The sequence below is a fragment of the Equus caballus genome, chromosome 1 (genome assembly GCF_041296265.1).
Source record: "Equus caballus isolate H_3958 breed thoroughbred chromosome 1, TB-T2T, whole genome shotgun sequence".
Lineage (NCBI taxonomy): Eukaryota > Metazoa > Chordata > Mammalia > Perissodactyla > Equidae > Equus > Equus caballus.
The window spans coordinates 171317890-171334415 of NC_091684.1; the positions used below are offsets into that span (position 1 = coordinate 171317890).

Below are 16526 nucleotides of genomic sequence, written 5' to 3' on the forward strand. Positions count from 1 at the left end.
ATTTTCAGGAAAATGAAGGATATTGGAGTGAGGAGAAGCAACTCAAAATCAGTAAATTTAAATTGTTAGTATGGCAAATAGTTAAGTTTGTCTTCTTCTGAACTTTTATCTGCCATATTTTTTTAGACATTGTATGATTAATATCTTGAGAAATGTTTGCAAGATAGACCAGAACATAGAATGTTACAACTAGACAATAACACCTTAGGTATAATAAAGGTGAAGAAGATCAAATGATGTGTCCAGGATTATAGAGCTAGTTAGTGAAAGAGCTGGAGTTCCAGTCAAGGTTTCTAAACCACGCGCCTCTCAGATCAAACGGAAAAGCAGCCAGCTGATCAGCAGATTTTTTTTTTTTTTGAGATTTTATTTTTTCCTTTTTCTCCCCAAAGCCCCCTGGTACATAGTTGTATAGTCTTTTTTGTGAGTCCTTCTAGTTGTGGCATGTGGGATGCTGCCTCAGCGTGGTTTGATGAGCAGTGCCGTGTCCGTGCCCAGAATTCGAACCAACGAAACACTGGGCCGCCTGCCGCGGAGCGCGCGAACTTAACCACTCGGCCACGGGGCCAGCCCTGGTCAGCAGATTTTTGAACTACAAGTCAAACAGATTACATTAAAATATTACTCTAAGTTGGGGCCGGCCCGGTGGCGCAGCGGTTAAGTTCGCACGTTCCGCTTCTCGGCGGCCCGGGGTTCGCTGGTTCGGATCCCGGGTGCGGACATGGCACTGCTTGGCAGCCATGCTGTGGTAGGCGTCCCACGTATAAACTAGAGGAAGATGGGCACGGATGTTAGCTCAGAGCCAGGCTTCCTCAGCAAAAAGAGGAGGACTGGCAGTAGTTAGCTGAGGGCTAATCTTCCTCCAAAAAAAAAAAAAAAAAAAAAAAAAACAAAAAAAAAAAAAAAAAAAAAAAAATATTACTCTAAGTTAAAGGCTCCTAAATAAGATTTCCTTTTAGAAAACCTTTGTGTACCCAAAAATGTTGCTTGAGAAACTAAGTATGGAAAAAAAGAAACTAAATATGAAAACCAAGCCTACTTAAGCAAAAAAATTAGTGTTATTATCAAATTAAACTTACAACACAGATACGTTTATACTCAATAATGATTGTATTTCACAATAGGTAGGCATAAAAGATCGAAGGGGTTGCAGGCCCAGAGACAATGCTTGAGCTCTGTTGCTCTTGTGTTTGGAGTCAGCTGGGATAATGGAGGAGAAAGTGTAGCATTTAAGAGCATGGAGATTTGGTTCAGACAGAAGTGGTTTATATAGATGTAGCATACAGCATGGTGACTATAGTTAATAATACTGTATTGTATATTTGAAAGTTTCTAAGAGAGTAGATCTTAAAAGTTCTCATCACAAGAAAAAAATCTGTAGCTTAGTGTGGTGACGGATGTTAACTGGACCTATCGCAGTGATCATTTCTCAATATACACAAATATCGAATCATTATCTTGTACACCTGAAACTAATATAATATCATATGTCGGTTTTTAAAAAAGTGGTTTAGATCCTGGCTCTGGTACTTACTAGCTATGCAGCTTTGGGGGAGTTACTTAAACTCTATTAGACTTTGTGCCCCATTTATAAAATGGTAATATTAAGTATATCTACCTTATAGTGATGTGGGAGGATTTAAGTAAGGTAATGTCTGGTAAGGGTTTCATACAGTGCCCGAGACGCATCAAACACTGAATGATAGTGGTGATAATGTTGATGACGGCAATAGTCTACCCTCTCCAAAGTATTCTGGTTTTCAAGGTTGAGCTTCTATGATCTGGTTGTGGCCCCTCCAAGGAAGAACTAGGCCCTAAGGGGAAGAGATTGAGGCAGAAGGGTGTCAGTTCCCTTCTGCCTGCCAAGTCCATTGAATTAGGTTGAACAGTACTACTTAAAGAAGACCCTTCCAAAATGTCTTTCCCTTAAACTACCAAAAAAGTGAAACAACCACAGTCCATTTGGATCTTTTAACTGCTCCTCTCTGAGTCCAGAATTAGGACAGTTCCTGTGTTCATAGGATGTGTATAGGTCTGTTTGCCAGGAGGTCCTGTCTGTTAATCAGCACCAGATTCCTAAAGACCCTCTGTATTTGCCTTCTCTCTAAGCATCTCCAGGAAATGATCTCAACCCGAACCACATGGTTTCCTCCAGATGAAGTCCCATTCCTGGTGCCAGAAATCTCTCTCTCACTCTGAGTGGACCAGAGAAAACTTTTCCCTCCCCTTCTTAACAGCCACTAATGAGAAGGGAGCAATCATTTCATTTGCCCTACGGCCTCATGTTACTTACTGTCTTTTAGCCACACCATGTATTAAGAACCTCAAAGTTCCTTCTCTTTTCTTATACTCTTAATTGTATAAGAATGTCCTGATCCCTTGTGTATGCTAGCTAATTAATTTTCACAGCTCTGCCTCCCAGCCAAATTAGCTAGCACTGAACTAATAAGCCAATGGGAGCTGTCTGTCTGGCACTCATGCTGCATAACTAACTGCTCTCAGGGGTTCTGCTAGCAAGTTCAAATGAGTTAGTTAGTATATATTACAGTGGTTCATATGCTGAATGTTAATAATTGTATACTTTATTTTTTGCTGTTCAATCCCACTAAAATTATGTAATGGAACCAGGTCATGTAAAGGATTCTGGATCAAATTAAAATACTGACCCATGTATTAGTAAATTTGGACTGCTATAACAAAGTACCATAGACCTGGTGGCTTACAAACAACAAAAATTTATTTCTCACTGTTCTTGAGGCTGGAAGTCCAAAATCAGGTTGCCAGCGTGGTCAGATTCTGGTGAGGACCCTTTTCCAGGTTGCAGACTGCTAGCTTCCCATTGTATCTTAACATGGCAGAAAGAAAGCCAGCTAGCTCTTTGGCCTCTCCTTATAATGGCGCTAATTCCATTCCTGAGGGCTCCACCCTCATGACCTAATTACCTCCCAAGGGCCCCACCTCCTCCAAATACCATCATATTGGGATTAGGGTTTCAACATAGGAATTTTGAGGGGGACACAAACACTCATTACATAATAAGCCATATGAAATTATCATTTTTCGTTTTTTGAGGACGATTAGCCCTGAGCTAACTACTGCCAATCCTCCTCTTTTTGCTGAGGAAGACTGGCCCTGAGCTAACATCCATGCCCATATTCCTCTACTTTATACGTGGGACTCCTACCACAGCATGGCTTTTTGCCAAGCGGTGCCATGTCCGCACCCGGGATCCGAACTGGCGAACCCCGGGCCACCGAGAAGCGGATTGCGCAAGCTTAACTGCTGTGCCACTGGGCCGGCCCCTGAAATTATCATTTTTATAGATAAAAAGTGGTGGACTGTTGACAGTTTCCTATGGTCCAACCTAACAGGAATGAATAAGGCCTCTGTGTGTACCTGCCTCAAATGTTCATCTTATTCATCCTCCTAATTCATCTTCGTTATCAGAATAAAGTTGATATAGTCTGCATAAATATGGATTTCTGATCATTTGTCCCAGGATTATTTGCAAGTTTAAAATTTTAAAAATTAAATTACACAAGCAATATAAGAATACATTTTTCTTTTAAAAACTAGGATATTCCAGATAAAGCTAAATCTCTGTTGACCACTGCCTATAATCCCTGCTGCCTCTGCTTTTACCCCACGAATATCATTGTTTTGAGTCTTGGGGTGTATCTTTTCAGATCTTAAAAAAAAGAACTGTAGCATTCATATTGATTTGTATTTGTTTTTTTTTTTCGCTTTCAAATAAATGACATTAAACGGCATGTATTATTTTTTAACTTTTTACTTTGAATTAATTATAGATTTGTAAACAGTTGCAAAAAAAGTACAAGAAGGTACCATTTACCTTCACCCAGTTTCCCCCATTTCTTTTTCTTTTTTGGTACATATTATTCTGAAACATGCATTTTTCGATTAATAGTGTTTTGGGAGTCCATCCATGTTGATATATTTAGCTTTTTCTAGTTCATTCCTTTTAACTGCTGATCAGTAGTCCATTAAAATAATATCTGACCTTTTCTTTAGACAAACCTCAATGGGCAACACTGATAGAGCTTTTACGCTATATGTACTTAATATTCATTAGCTCGCTCAGTCCTCATGGCAGCCCTGTGAGGTATTGGCTCCTTCAACAAATAATAATGGGGTGCTTGTCTGAGTGTTTGCCAGGCTCTGTAGACGCAGAATGGTGACTAAGACAGACTTGGTCCCTTCCCTCTTGAATCTTACAATCTACAAAGGGAAAACACAGATAAATCAGTGAACAAATAAGCCAGATACTTGCTAATTCTAAATACTAGGAAGAAAATAAATAGGGTGATATAATAGATAGTAATGGGAGGGGTTGAGTGAGGTAAGGAGGTAAAGAAAGAGCTCTCTGAGGAGGGGACATTTGAACTGAAATCTGAAGAATGAGAAGGGAAGAGCTGGGAGGAACTCTGCTTGGGCGGAGGAAAGGGCACATGTAAAGGCCCTGAGGTAGAAAAGAATTTGGTTTTTCTGAGGTACAGCTATCAAGAGAATGTTATGGGTCAATTATATCTCAATAGAGCTGGGGACAGGGGGAGAAAAGTCTACAGTAAAATTTCTTAACCAGACTTTGTAAACGAGCCTTGAGAGGAGAGAATGTTTGATGACCATACCTAGCTTTTGCAGAATTTGCCCTCTGACCTGCATCCAGACCGACTGCACCAGGACCTTGTCACTTTCACTTCTGTATAACCGAGTACCTACAAGAAAAGAGGGAAAAAAGAAAAAAGTAATAATGCCGCAATGAACATCCTTGTACATATCTATCTTTGTGTGCTTGGCCATGTTTTTGTGGGACAGATTCCTAGAAGTGGAACTATTGGTTTTAAAAGGGATGCGCACTTGAAATTTCGATGGGTACCACCAAATGATCATCCTCCCAAATTATACCAATTTATGCTCACCCAATAGTGGCCTTTTTATCACAGTTGTCCCCTGATGCTTTCAGTTCCTAACTTTAATGGGATAAGAGTGTTTGTGAGGGAACAAGTCAAAAGCAATTTTGAAAAATTTAGATCTAGGTGGCGTGGAGAGGTAACAAAACAAATTAGGGGGGTGCTAGATGCTGGGACCAAAGGGGTTAGCAAAACAGACTTGTGGTCCCAGAACTCACAGAGCTCACAGTCTATGAAGTGTTGTTCCACAGAAGTATAATGTGAGGCACAAATGTAGTTTTCTAGTAGCCATATTAAAGGTGTAAAAAGAAACAAGTAAAATTAATTTTAACAATACAGTTTATTTAACCTAATATATCCGTGATGTTATCATTTCAACATGTAATCAATATAAAAAAATATTGAAATATCTTACATTCATTTTTCTTTTCATGCAAAGTCTTCCAAATCATGGGTGGATTTTAGGCTTACAGCACATCCCAATTGAGACTGGCCGCATTTCAAGTGCTCCATGGGCACGTGTGGCTAATGGCTACCATGTTATATAGCATAACTCTGGTGCAATGTTTTTCAACTGTGAGTTGGCATCTCTTAGTGGGGAGTGAAATCAAAATAGGGGGTCCCAGCCAGCACTAAAGAAAAACTGAGATAGCCTGGGGTTCGCCGGTTCAGATCCCAGGTGCAGACGTGGCACCGCTTGGCACACCATGCTGTGGTAGGCATCCCACATAGAAAGTAGAGGAAGATGGGCATGATGTTAGCTCAGGGCCAGGCTTCCTCAGCAAAAAGAGGAGGGTTGGCAGTAGTTAGCTCAGGGCTAATCTTGCTCAAAAAAAAAAAAAAAAAGAGAAAGAGAAAAGAAAAACTGAGATAGAGTAGAATACAAAATAACAGTTTGCTTCACACATAGTAATGTCAAGAATTGTTTCCGGAGACTTTTATTTCGGTGATTAATACACACACATACAGATGCACATACAGTGAGTCTTACAGTTTGAAAGCCGCTTGTCTGATGGTGGTTCATTTTTATTTTTATTTTTTGAGGAAGATTAGCCCTCAGCTAACATCTGCCGCCAATCCTCCTGTTTTTGCTGAGGAAGATTGGCCCTGAGCTAACATCCATGCCCATCTTCCTCTACTTTATATGTGGCACACCTGCTACATCATAGCTTGATAAGCAGTGCATAGGTCCGCACCTGGGATCTGAACCAGCGAACCCCTGGCTGCCAAAGTGGAAGGTGCGAACTTAACTGCTGCGCCACGGGGCTGGCCCCATTCATTTTTAACTATGGGGAAAATATTCATCCCCACTAAGCATAGGCTTTTCTGTTTTGGTAAGATTTATTTCATCACAGACAATTCATTTGTAAAACACCTATTCCTCAGACACACCTTGAAAAATTTGGCTTAACTTTTACTGAGACTACAGCATAGGGTTTGCAATAATTTCAGCAGTGGCATGAGAGAACTTTCTAGGGTGATGGAAATGTGTATCTTGAATAGGGTGATTATGCACTTCTATACATTTGTCAAAACTGTACTCTTAAGGTTTTGCATTTTACTGTATATAAATTATACCTAAATCTTTAAACACAGATTCCCAGGACAGTCCAATATAAGTGGCTTTTACACTTTTTTTTTTTTTAAGATTGGCACCTGAGCTAACAACTGTTGCCAATCTTCTTTTTTTTTTTTTTTGCTTTTTCTCCCCAAATCCCCGTAGTACATGGTTGTATATTTTAGTTGGGTGTCCTTCTAGTTGTGGCATGTGGGACGCCACCTCAGCATGGCCTGATGAGCGATGCCATGTCCACGCCCAGGTTTCGAACTGGCAAAATCCTGGGCCGCCGAAGCGGAGCTCGCGAACTTAACCACTCGGCCACAGGGCCGGCTCCGCTTTTGCACTTTTTTTTTTTATGACAATCACTATAAGAAATACATTTCTACATTATGCCCATATGTAGAAATACATATACAAACACAGTCATATACAAACACAAGTTTCAAGAAACAAGACGTACCTTTACCATTTGCCATGCACTCTCATATTTTCTATTCTCTTCTAGCCTATCCTGTCTATTCTAGGCTATCCTGTCTAGCCTATCCTATCTTATTTTATTCTAGTCTCTCATTTAAAAATATGCTAGTGAAACCCAGCTAGCTGGCCCATGCGTGTCAAAACCCACATTTTGGAAAATACTGCAGAGACTCAATGGTTTTCATGATGGGTGTTGTAGGAGGATGTGTGGGGACTATTGAGAGGGAAGCATCAAGTATCTTTATTTTTAAGAGGCACCCGGGTTGTTCTGATGCAAATTTGTTGAGAAATTTTGTCTGAGCTTCCTAGGACAAGGCACAGGAGGCTCCATTTGCTTCCGAAGAGAAAAAAAGATGGTGGGGGCGCAGATCTTCAAAGAAGTGAGGATATTGGCCTGGCAACCTAGAGGAAAGAGGCACTCACGGATGAAAGGAGAACTGTGGCCGGCAGGGGGCCATCCTGGATTGACTCCTCACTAATGCCATGACACTGACTTGCTGCCACACTGTGCACAGGGGGACAACACGGGGATGGACACGGGGCACAACCACGATGGATGGGACATGGAATGACACTTAATGTTGGCCTCAGTTTACTTCTTGAAACCAGAGAGGTGTCAGCTCTCCTCTTGGTGTCCTTAGTGCAAAAGTGGATGCAGGAACAACCAAAAGAGCATGGTGGTTGTGGCGACAACTCTGAAGTGGAGCTGAAAACACTGGAGTTGCTGTGGGAGGACAGGGAGCTCTGATGCCCTGCTCTGTGGCCTGCACTGAGGTGGGCACAGGAAGCACTGGCAGCTCTTTGCTAAATCTCCAGTATCGATAGGCAGTCTCCTAGGACCCAACCTCAGGAAAATACTGGATTGGTTTTCATCGAGAAAGTTTAAGAAAACTATCTGTTCAGAAAGTTTCTTGATTCTTTCTCTATGTGGAGATGGCTGAGAAAGGCTGGTCTGGAGAAATGATTTACTGGACTGGGAGAAAGAACAACTGGATTCTCTTTATAAATTTCCCACAGATGAGCTGGGACAATTCAGTCAAGTTGTCTCTTGGTGCCAGTTTTACCCATAACTTGATTCTCAAGGAGTGGTATGTTAGATGAGAATGCCTGTGATTGATTCCTAGAGAGTAATGTGTTAACTAGATGGAGTATAAACACTTGCGGCGTCACTAACCTATAGGAAATAAATAAACATTTTCCTTATCAGAAATCAGAGAAGATGTGCATTGAAATTGTCTCCCTGGCCTTCAACCCAGAGGCTGAAGTGATGTACGATGAGAACATAAAGCAGGTGTACGTGGAGTACAAGTTCTACGATTTACCCTTGTCAGAGACGGAGACTCCAGTATCCCTGAGGAAACCGAGGGCCGGAGAGGAGATCCACTTCCACTTTAGCAAGGGTGAGGCCGCCCTTGTGCTTAGCGGGGGAAGGAGGCGGACAAACGCTTAAACTGAGGGCTCACACTACTGTGGACTTCTGATGGGGTGGATTCAACCATTTTATTTTATTTTTTTATCAAAGTAATATATGCATATGGTTTTAAAACATCAAATAGGCCTTAAAAGATTTTTAATTAAAATTAAGCAGTCCTTTGTTCCACCGTTTCTCCACAAATCACTCCCCCTTGCCCCGCCCCTTCCCGCCTCAGTCCGCCACACCACTTTTCACTTTTTGTCCTATTTCTTCTGTTTTTTGGCTGCATGTTTCTGAGAAATGTTTCTATTGCAGTTTCCTGATTCACCAATTTTAGACATTATCTACTAACTTCCTCTCTTGGCACATAAAACTTATCTCTCTTACACCACACCCATGCCCCCTGCCTCCCATATAGTTGGATCATAATTTTTATTTAATCCAATCTTAATTGTTTCTATTCTATTGTGGATACGTAAATATGAATTCTTGTAAAGCCGAGTAGTATGACATGATTATATTTCCTTGTTTATTATTTCTTTTCAATTTCTTATTTGCTTTATTTTTATTATACCTATTGTAATTCTTTTCACATCCTCCAACAGCCTTTCCATATTTTCAAATAAACCTGTCAACTAATTTATCTATTTTTTTCCTGAAGACCTCTCTTCATCCTTTTGCTCCTTTCCTGTTCAGCTGTTATGTCACTGCTGTGTGGGGAATCTGATTTAATTCTCTCCTCTGCTGGATTTCATGTCACCTGGGTCCTGTGTCAACCTCTGTCTCATTTATTTTCTTATTTTAACGGACCATAGTTTCCAGTAGCTTTTAAAGAAAGAGTACATTGGAAGTAGACATTTTGAGACAGTCATGCGTGAAATCTCTTTATTCTACCCATATATTCCATTGGTAATGAGACCAAGTATAGACATCTATATTGAAAATATTTTTGTTGAGAATTTCAAAGCTGTTCGTCCATGGTCTTCTAGATTTAGGCCAGGAGTCTAACTTTTGTATGAAAACTACCGTCTACCTCCCTGGAAGACTTCAACATTTTCTCTTTATCTCTGATGTTCTTAAATCTTAGAATAATCTGCATATTTTTCTTTAATTGTTTTGGCCATACAGTGGGCTCTTTCAATCTGGAAGCTGCTGGCTTTTGGTTCTGGGAAATTTTATTGCATTTCTTTGATAACTTTGTTCTCAGCATTTTCCTATTTTAGTAGGATTTTGGATCTTCCAAATTGATCTCTGATTTTTATCATTTTTCTCCTATAATCCTATCTCTGTTTTTTCTTTCTTTCTATTTTTGGGGAGATTTCCTTAATTTTATCTTGCAGTCATTGAATATTTATTTGAAATTTCTGAGAATTGTTTCTTGCTCTATTCCTTTTTTTTTCTTTTTAAAAGTATATCCTGTCCTGATAGCAGACGAGATAGAAGCTTATTCCTCACTTGTCTTACACGAGTTCAGAGGTGGGCAGTCCAGGGCTGGATCCAACGTCCTGTCCTGCCTTTTCATCATCCTACTGCCCGTCTTCCATCCTTTTGGTCACCCATGGTCCTTAATGACCTCTGGGGAAAGGAAGAATGCCTCCCAGCTGAGCCTGGGAAGCAGGTTTCACACAACACAATGGCCAGAACTTAATCACATGGCCGAATAGCTAAAATAGAGGCTGGAAAACAGACTGATTTATTGCAGGCTGCGGTATTCCCATATGAAAATAAGGAGGAAGTGGGGAATGGATGTTGAGACAGGATGGCTCCCTGAGTCGAACCTGCCACAAAACCCAAATTTCTAGGTGGCCCTTTGTATCAGGGGTGGACAAATGTTTTCTTAAAGGTGAATATTTTAGGCTCTGTGGGCCAAACAGTCTCTGTCACAACTACAGTATTCAACTCTATTATTGTAGCTGGAAAGCAGCCTTGGGTAATATGTAACAAATGAGCGTGGCTGTGTTCAATAAAACTTTATTTACAAAAGCAGGTGGCCAGCGCATGGGCCCTAGTTTGCTGACCTCTGCTTTATATAACCGTTTTACATACACCACTTATGAAAGTCTTGGTGCCCAAATAGCAACAGTATGTGATTCTTTGCTTTTTTTCTTCTTTCCTTTAATAACAGTGATAGACCTGGACCCACTGGAGCAAAAAGGCCGAAGGCAATTTCTGTTCGCTATGCTGAAGAGACAAGATCCTGAGCAAGGACAGTAAGCATCTGCTTTCCACTTTGAAGGAAAAGAGATAGTCACACAGGAATTCAGGGGTTTGAGTTTGGTTTTGTACCAATGCTAAATATTTTAAAACTACTTCTTTTTATTTTTTAAATAATCTAGGGTTTTTTTCCTGCTTTTTCTCCCCAAATCCCCCCAGTACATAGTTGTATATTTTAGTTGTAGGTCCTTCTAGTTGTGGCATGTGGGACGCTGCCTCAGCATGGCCTAATGAGTGGTGCCATGTCTGCGCCCAGAATCTGAACCCGCAAAACCCTGGGCCGCCGAAGCGGAGCGTGCGAACTTAACCATTCAGCCACGGGGCCGGCCCCTAAAACTTCTTTCTTATTAATTTACTCAATGAATTTCTCATCTATTTGAGTCCAATTTATGTTTGTGACTGACTGCATGATGAATTATAAAATCTCATAGGTTTAGTTCACTTTTCACCCATGCCAGCCCCTGATAAGCGCTTTTCTTGTGGCAATAATTTGCTTGAATACTGACAGTGCCCTATATGAAATGGACAAAACGCTTTGACATTCTGAGATAATTTGATTCATTTCTCACAAATGCAATATCATTGCTAGCTTACCAAATATTATGCCTTTATAATGTTAATTTTATATTTAGATTTTTAAGACTATTTCTCCAAAGGAATACTTTGACTTCAATATAATTGAAGTAAGTTCTAGGTCTATTATAAGTTTTAGGAAAGCGACTTGTCATTATTCCTGTAATCCAAGGAGGCCTACCTTTAGACATTCCAGATGAAATGCATGGGATATAGTTATACTAAGAAAATTATCCATTCTTTAGCTGAAATTTGAAATTCAAATTCAAGTGGGCATCTGTTTTGGGGTGTTTTTTGGGCAAAATCTGGCAACTGTACCTCCTTTTCATGTGTGGGGGTAAGAAGTAATATTAGGCTTTTGTTTTAATCCATTATTTTTCTAAAAGCCCAATAAATTTCTTTAATTTGCATTTACTTCATCTCTAGTTAGTCATAGAAATGATGAAAAAGAAGCCAGCCGAAATCAACAGTGACTCTGACCTCAGTATCGCTGAGGACTTAAGCAGTTGTAAGCTTACTGGGCACTTTTGGAGATGGAAAATGATTTATTGTTCCTTTCTGCATTAATGTTAAATTTAGCTTTTTCTTTTCTTTTTTTTCTCCCAGCAGTCACAGTACCCTCTCTTCCTTGATTCGCAAACAGAAAAAAGTGGTAATCTTTTTCCTTTCTTTTCTTTTTGTAACCTTTAACTCAACTTTAGCTTTCCATGGATTTTGCGTTTGACTTTCTTTTTGCCACTCTGGTACGGAGGACAGAACATCAGCTCTGTGATCACACGGGCCTTGTTTTGAATCCTGACTCTTCCACAACCAGCTCTTTGATCTTTGAGATATTATTTAACTTGAAGGCTCCCGTGAGGATAAAGTTGAAATAACATAATTTACCTACAGCACTGGATATTGTGCCCAGCAAACTAGCAACGCTAGTTACCATCCCTTTCTGGGAAAATTGTGTGTGTGTCAGCATTATCCCTTTGCATTGTTGAAGTTCTCAGTAATGATGGAGAGACATAATCACAAATGAATAGTGCTTAATGGGCTAAGAATGTATCCCTTTCAGAATTTCTTCTTTTCATCTTAATTGTGTTTAGCTGTGATTTTAAGAACTTGAATATTTAGTCCTATTCTTGCTCCCTTTGCACTATTAGCCACCAATATTTGCTTTTAAAAAATTAATAGGATTATGAAATGTCCAGAATAGGTTAATCCAGAGAGGCAGAAAGTAAATTGGTCACCAGGAGCTGAGGAAGAGGAGAACGGGGAGTGACTGCTTACTGGGTATAGGATTTCTTTTTTGGGGTGAGGAACGTGATTTGGAATTAGATAGTGGTAATGGCCGCACAACATTGCGATTATAATAAAAACACTGAATTGTACAGTTTAAAGTGGTTAAAATAGTGAACTTATGTGAATTTTATCTCAAAAAATGTAATAGGTACCAGTTTCTGGAATTCAGTATCGTGCTTTCTAAGCTAAGTCAAGATCATAATTGCTGTTGATGCTCACTGCTTGTGAGGCACTCTTCTGTGTCCTGTACAGCATCATCTTTCAAGACTTAGAACAACTCTAAGGAATACACTTTTTATATTTGTTTTGCAATTCTGTATTGCTTCTGTTCCCTTTATTCTGCTCAGGCTTGGTACCCAACTTTTCTTTTCTTCAGAAATTTAAAACCTTTTCTTCTAACTTCTCCTATAATCTTAGTTTTTGTGCAACAGCTTGGTTTTGTGTCCATATCAAACCTTTCATCAAAACTGTAAACCATGGGGCCAGCCCTGTGGCAGAGTGATTAAGTTCGTGTACTCTTCTTCAGCAGCCCAGGTTTTGCCAGTTCAGATCCTGGGCGCGGACCTAGCACCACTATCAAGCCATGCTGAGGTGGCGTCCCACGTAGCAGAACTAGAAGGAACTACAGCTAGAATATACAACTATGTACTGGGGGGCTTTGCGGAGAAGAGGAAAAAAAAAAGGTTGGCAACAGATGTTAGCTCAGGTGCCAATAAAAATAAAAACATTTAACAATTGTAAACCATCTTACAAGGAACTGTAACTGTTGTTAAGATTACTTAACCAGCTACATTATCTCGAGTTTTAATTCCCTCTTCTCAAGGCCTGTTGTTACTTTATTCTGATTCCTTCTCTTTTGCTGTTGTCGTCTTGTAAATGGAGGTGAGGGATAAGTGATTCAGGGAAGACATTGTATAATTTGTGATTACTTTTATCCTTATTTTATTTTTGAAACCTAAGGGTATCAGCAGTGCTGAGTTAAATGGGCTTTTTTCCCTCTAGTTTAAAGTTTACGGTGGTTAGTGATCCCATGGATGAGGAAAAGAATGAATGTCAAGAAGTAGGATATGCATATCTGGAGCTGTGGCAGATCATGGAATCAGGAAGAGACATTCCAGAGCAAGAGCTAGACAGTGAGTAACCAACCTTTGTGCTTCTCTGTCCCTCTTATTTCTAAGGAAATCATCCTAACACTGAATGCTTTTCCTGTTTTATATTCAGTACTTAATTACCACTGCAGAGTTGATGAGACAGAAACTGAATTGAAATCCCTGTAGCTGTACTTATTTCTAGATCAAGCATGAAAGTAATCAGTTGTATATTTTAGCCCACATACCCCATGACAACTAGCATCTATTATGAACCTCCAATGTTTGAGGTAGGGAATTTTTAAAAAGACAAGTTCTTTTAATTTCAATCAAATTTAAACATCAGAATTCCTGCCCTCTCTTAGGCATGTAACGTTTCTAAAGGCAGCTAATTCTCCTCTTTTAGCGATTATGCATCCCGTCTCTGAACTAGACACCAGCTCTCCTCTTTCCTCACATCCATTGGTTACCAAGTCTTATCCATTCAGAAGTATCTTGACCACATCCCCACAACTGTAATGGTTTTCTAAACCATGCCACTGGTTTTTATACAATAAATTTGATCACCACATCCTTCTTAATTCCATTTACAGACTGTTTGCTGTTTTAAAAATATTTGCATTTCACCGGCTTTAGGTAGGCCTGCTCTGTCCAGTCCTCACTGCTCCCTATTACCTTACCCACCTGGGACTTCACACATTTACCTTATCTGCCAGGCTGTAGTGGGCACTTAAGATTATCCGTTAGACCAATGTTTTTCAAACTTCCAGTCATGACCCATGACTGGATGGTGAAATTAAATTAGCAAGTCACAACCAGAATTTGAAAAAAACCAAATAAACCAAAACTGTAGAAAATGTCAAGAGTACATTGCACATAAATATTTTGTGGAACTTGTTTTATGTACATATCTATGTGATGATATATATATTTTTTTTTTGAGGAAGATTAGCACTGAGCTAACATCTGCCACCAATCCTCCTTTTTTCGCTGAGGAAGACTTGCCCTGAGCTAACATTTGTGTCCATCTTCCTCTACTTCATATGTGGGATGCCTACCACAGCATGGCTTGATAAGCAGTACGTAGATCTGTGCCTGGGATCCAAACTGGCAAACCCTTGGCTGCCAAAGCAGAGTGCATGAACTTAACTGCTACACTACACCACCAGGCTGGCCCCCAGTATATAATTGTTTTTACTGTTTAAATTTTAGTGTTTAAATTTTAGTGTTTTAAATTGTTTAACTTTTGAGAGGCTGGCCCCATGGCACAGTCATTAAGTCTGGCGCAGTCTGCTTTGGTGGCCTGGGTTTGAGGTTCAGATCCTGGGTGCGGACCTATACCACTTGTCAAGCCATGCTGTGGTAGCAACTCACATATAAACTAGAGGAAGACAGGCACAGATGTTAGCTCAGAGCGAATCTTCCTCACCAAAAAAAAAAAAAGTTTTTTGAGGAATAGACTCTTTAGACCAAGTGTGACAAAGTTTAAACTTTAGCTGGTGGACAAGATTCTTCATTATATTCCTCTAGTACCTTCTCAACTGTGATAGTGGGCAAGGTATTTAACCTCTCTGTGCCTCTTTCCTCAACTGTAAAATGTAATAGCAGTTCCTACGTCACCGGGGTGCCATGAGGATTAAGGGGTGCTTAGATGAAGACTAGGGGAAGATTAAGTGCTTAGGACAGGGCTTGGTGCGTGGCAAGTGACATTTCTGCCAGCTGTTTTCCAACTCTCACTCCTGTCCACATCCCCTAAACATGCCATGCTGCTCCTGACCTCCACGCCCTTTGTACATAAGGAAAATCCCCTTAAGCCTCATTCTAATGATCTCAAAATCCCTAAGCAAATGAATGTTTCTCTATTTTTATTTTGATATTTTAATCATCAAAAGAAAAACATAATTTCCTTATTATGGTCTCCCTTCCACTCAGGCTTTAATCATGTCAATCTGATTTTAAAAACAAAGCTCTGCTCTCTAGACCTGCAGCTACCTTCTGTCTTGTCATTTCAGAACTCAGCTCCTTGAAACATTTACTGAACGGTCGGTCAGTGCACAGTGCTAGCTCGGCACCTCCTATAGTCTTCAATTACGACCAAGTTTCCATCCAAGGCCTTCAGTGACTCTGTTCTTACCAATATTCCTAACTGTCAAATCCAGTTGGTTTTCTTACTCGTCCTACTTGACCTTTCTAAACCTCTATCGTCATCCCTCATTCTCCTTTTAAAACTGTTCTCACTTGGTTTTTAGGCCATTTTGACTTTCCATCTCACTCTCTGGGGGCTCCTTGTTTCCTGTGCAGGTTCTTCTTCCTGGGTATATTCCTTTGAATGTTGGATTCTCTCATTCAATTCTCGGCCTTTTCTCTCCATATCCTTTCCCTGGGTGTTTGCATCCACTCCCAGAGTTTTAATTATAACCGGGAAATGATCTCAAATCTAGGTTTCCAGGCTGGGTTTTTAATATAATCTAGACTTACAGTAGACTATTAGTCACCACTTCTATGTTCCCTTAGTACCTCAAACTCCCTCCGACTACAACTTCATACTGTATTCCTTCTTACCCACCAGCTAGCTTGTTACCCAAATTAGAATGGTCATTCTTGATTCCAACCTTCTTCTCACTCTCAACATTCAATCACAAAATCCTATTAGTTTTACCTCTTGGATGTTAGGAACCTTTCCCCACCTCTGCCCCGCACTGTTTTACTTCCTATCCCTTCGTTTTGCTCCTGAATTACTGCGGTAGCCTCATCACTGCACCCCCTGATCTACTTGTGCCCCCTTTGAATATATTTTCTAAATACTGGAGTCATTTTTCTAGAACCCAAATAAAATCCCTCACTTCTAATACCTTCACATTCCTTAGAGACAGACAAGGCCCTTAGGATCCGACCAGTGCGAACGGCTTCATTTCTGCCACTCCTTGCAGTTTTCCAAACTTGTCATGTTCTCATGTCTTGGCTCATGCTTTAAACATCTT

The 16526-nt window shown here is 40.2% G+C and overlaps 1 protein-coding gene across 3 annotated transcripts in view; it reads left to right on the forward strand.

Annotated features, from left to right (window-relative positions):
• Positions 1–16526, forward strand: part of RPGRIP1 (RPGR interacting protein 1) — a 38421-nt gene that overhangs the window by 21397 nt on the left and 498 nt on the right. For all 3 annotated transcript variants that reach the window (XM_070240382.1, XM_023621425.2, XM_070240371.1), the window contains 3 exons: positions 8177–8369; positions 10509–10593; positions 13460–13590. In XM_070240382.1, the coding sequence (XP_070096483.1) occupies positions 8177–8369; positions 10509–10593; positions 13460–13590 (409 nt within the window). The remainder of the gene's footprint in view (positions 1–8176; positions 8370–10508; positions 10594–13459; positions 13591–16526) is intronic.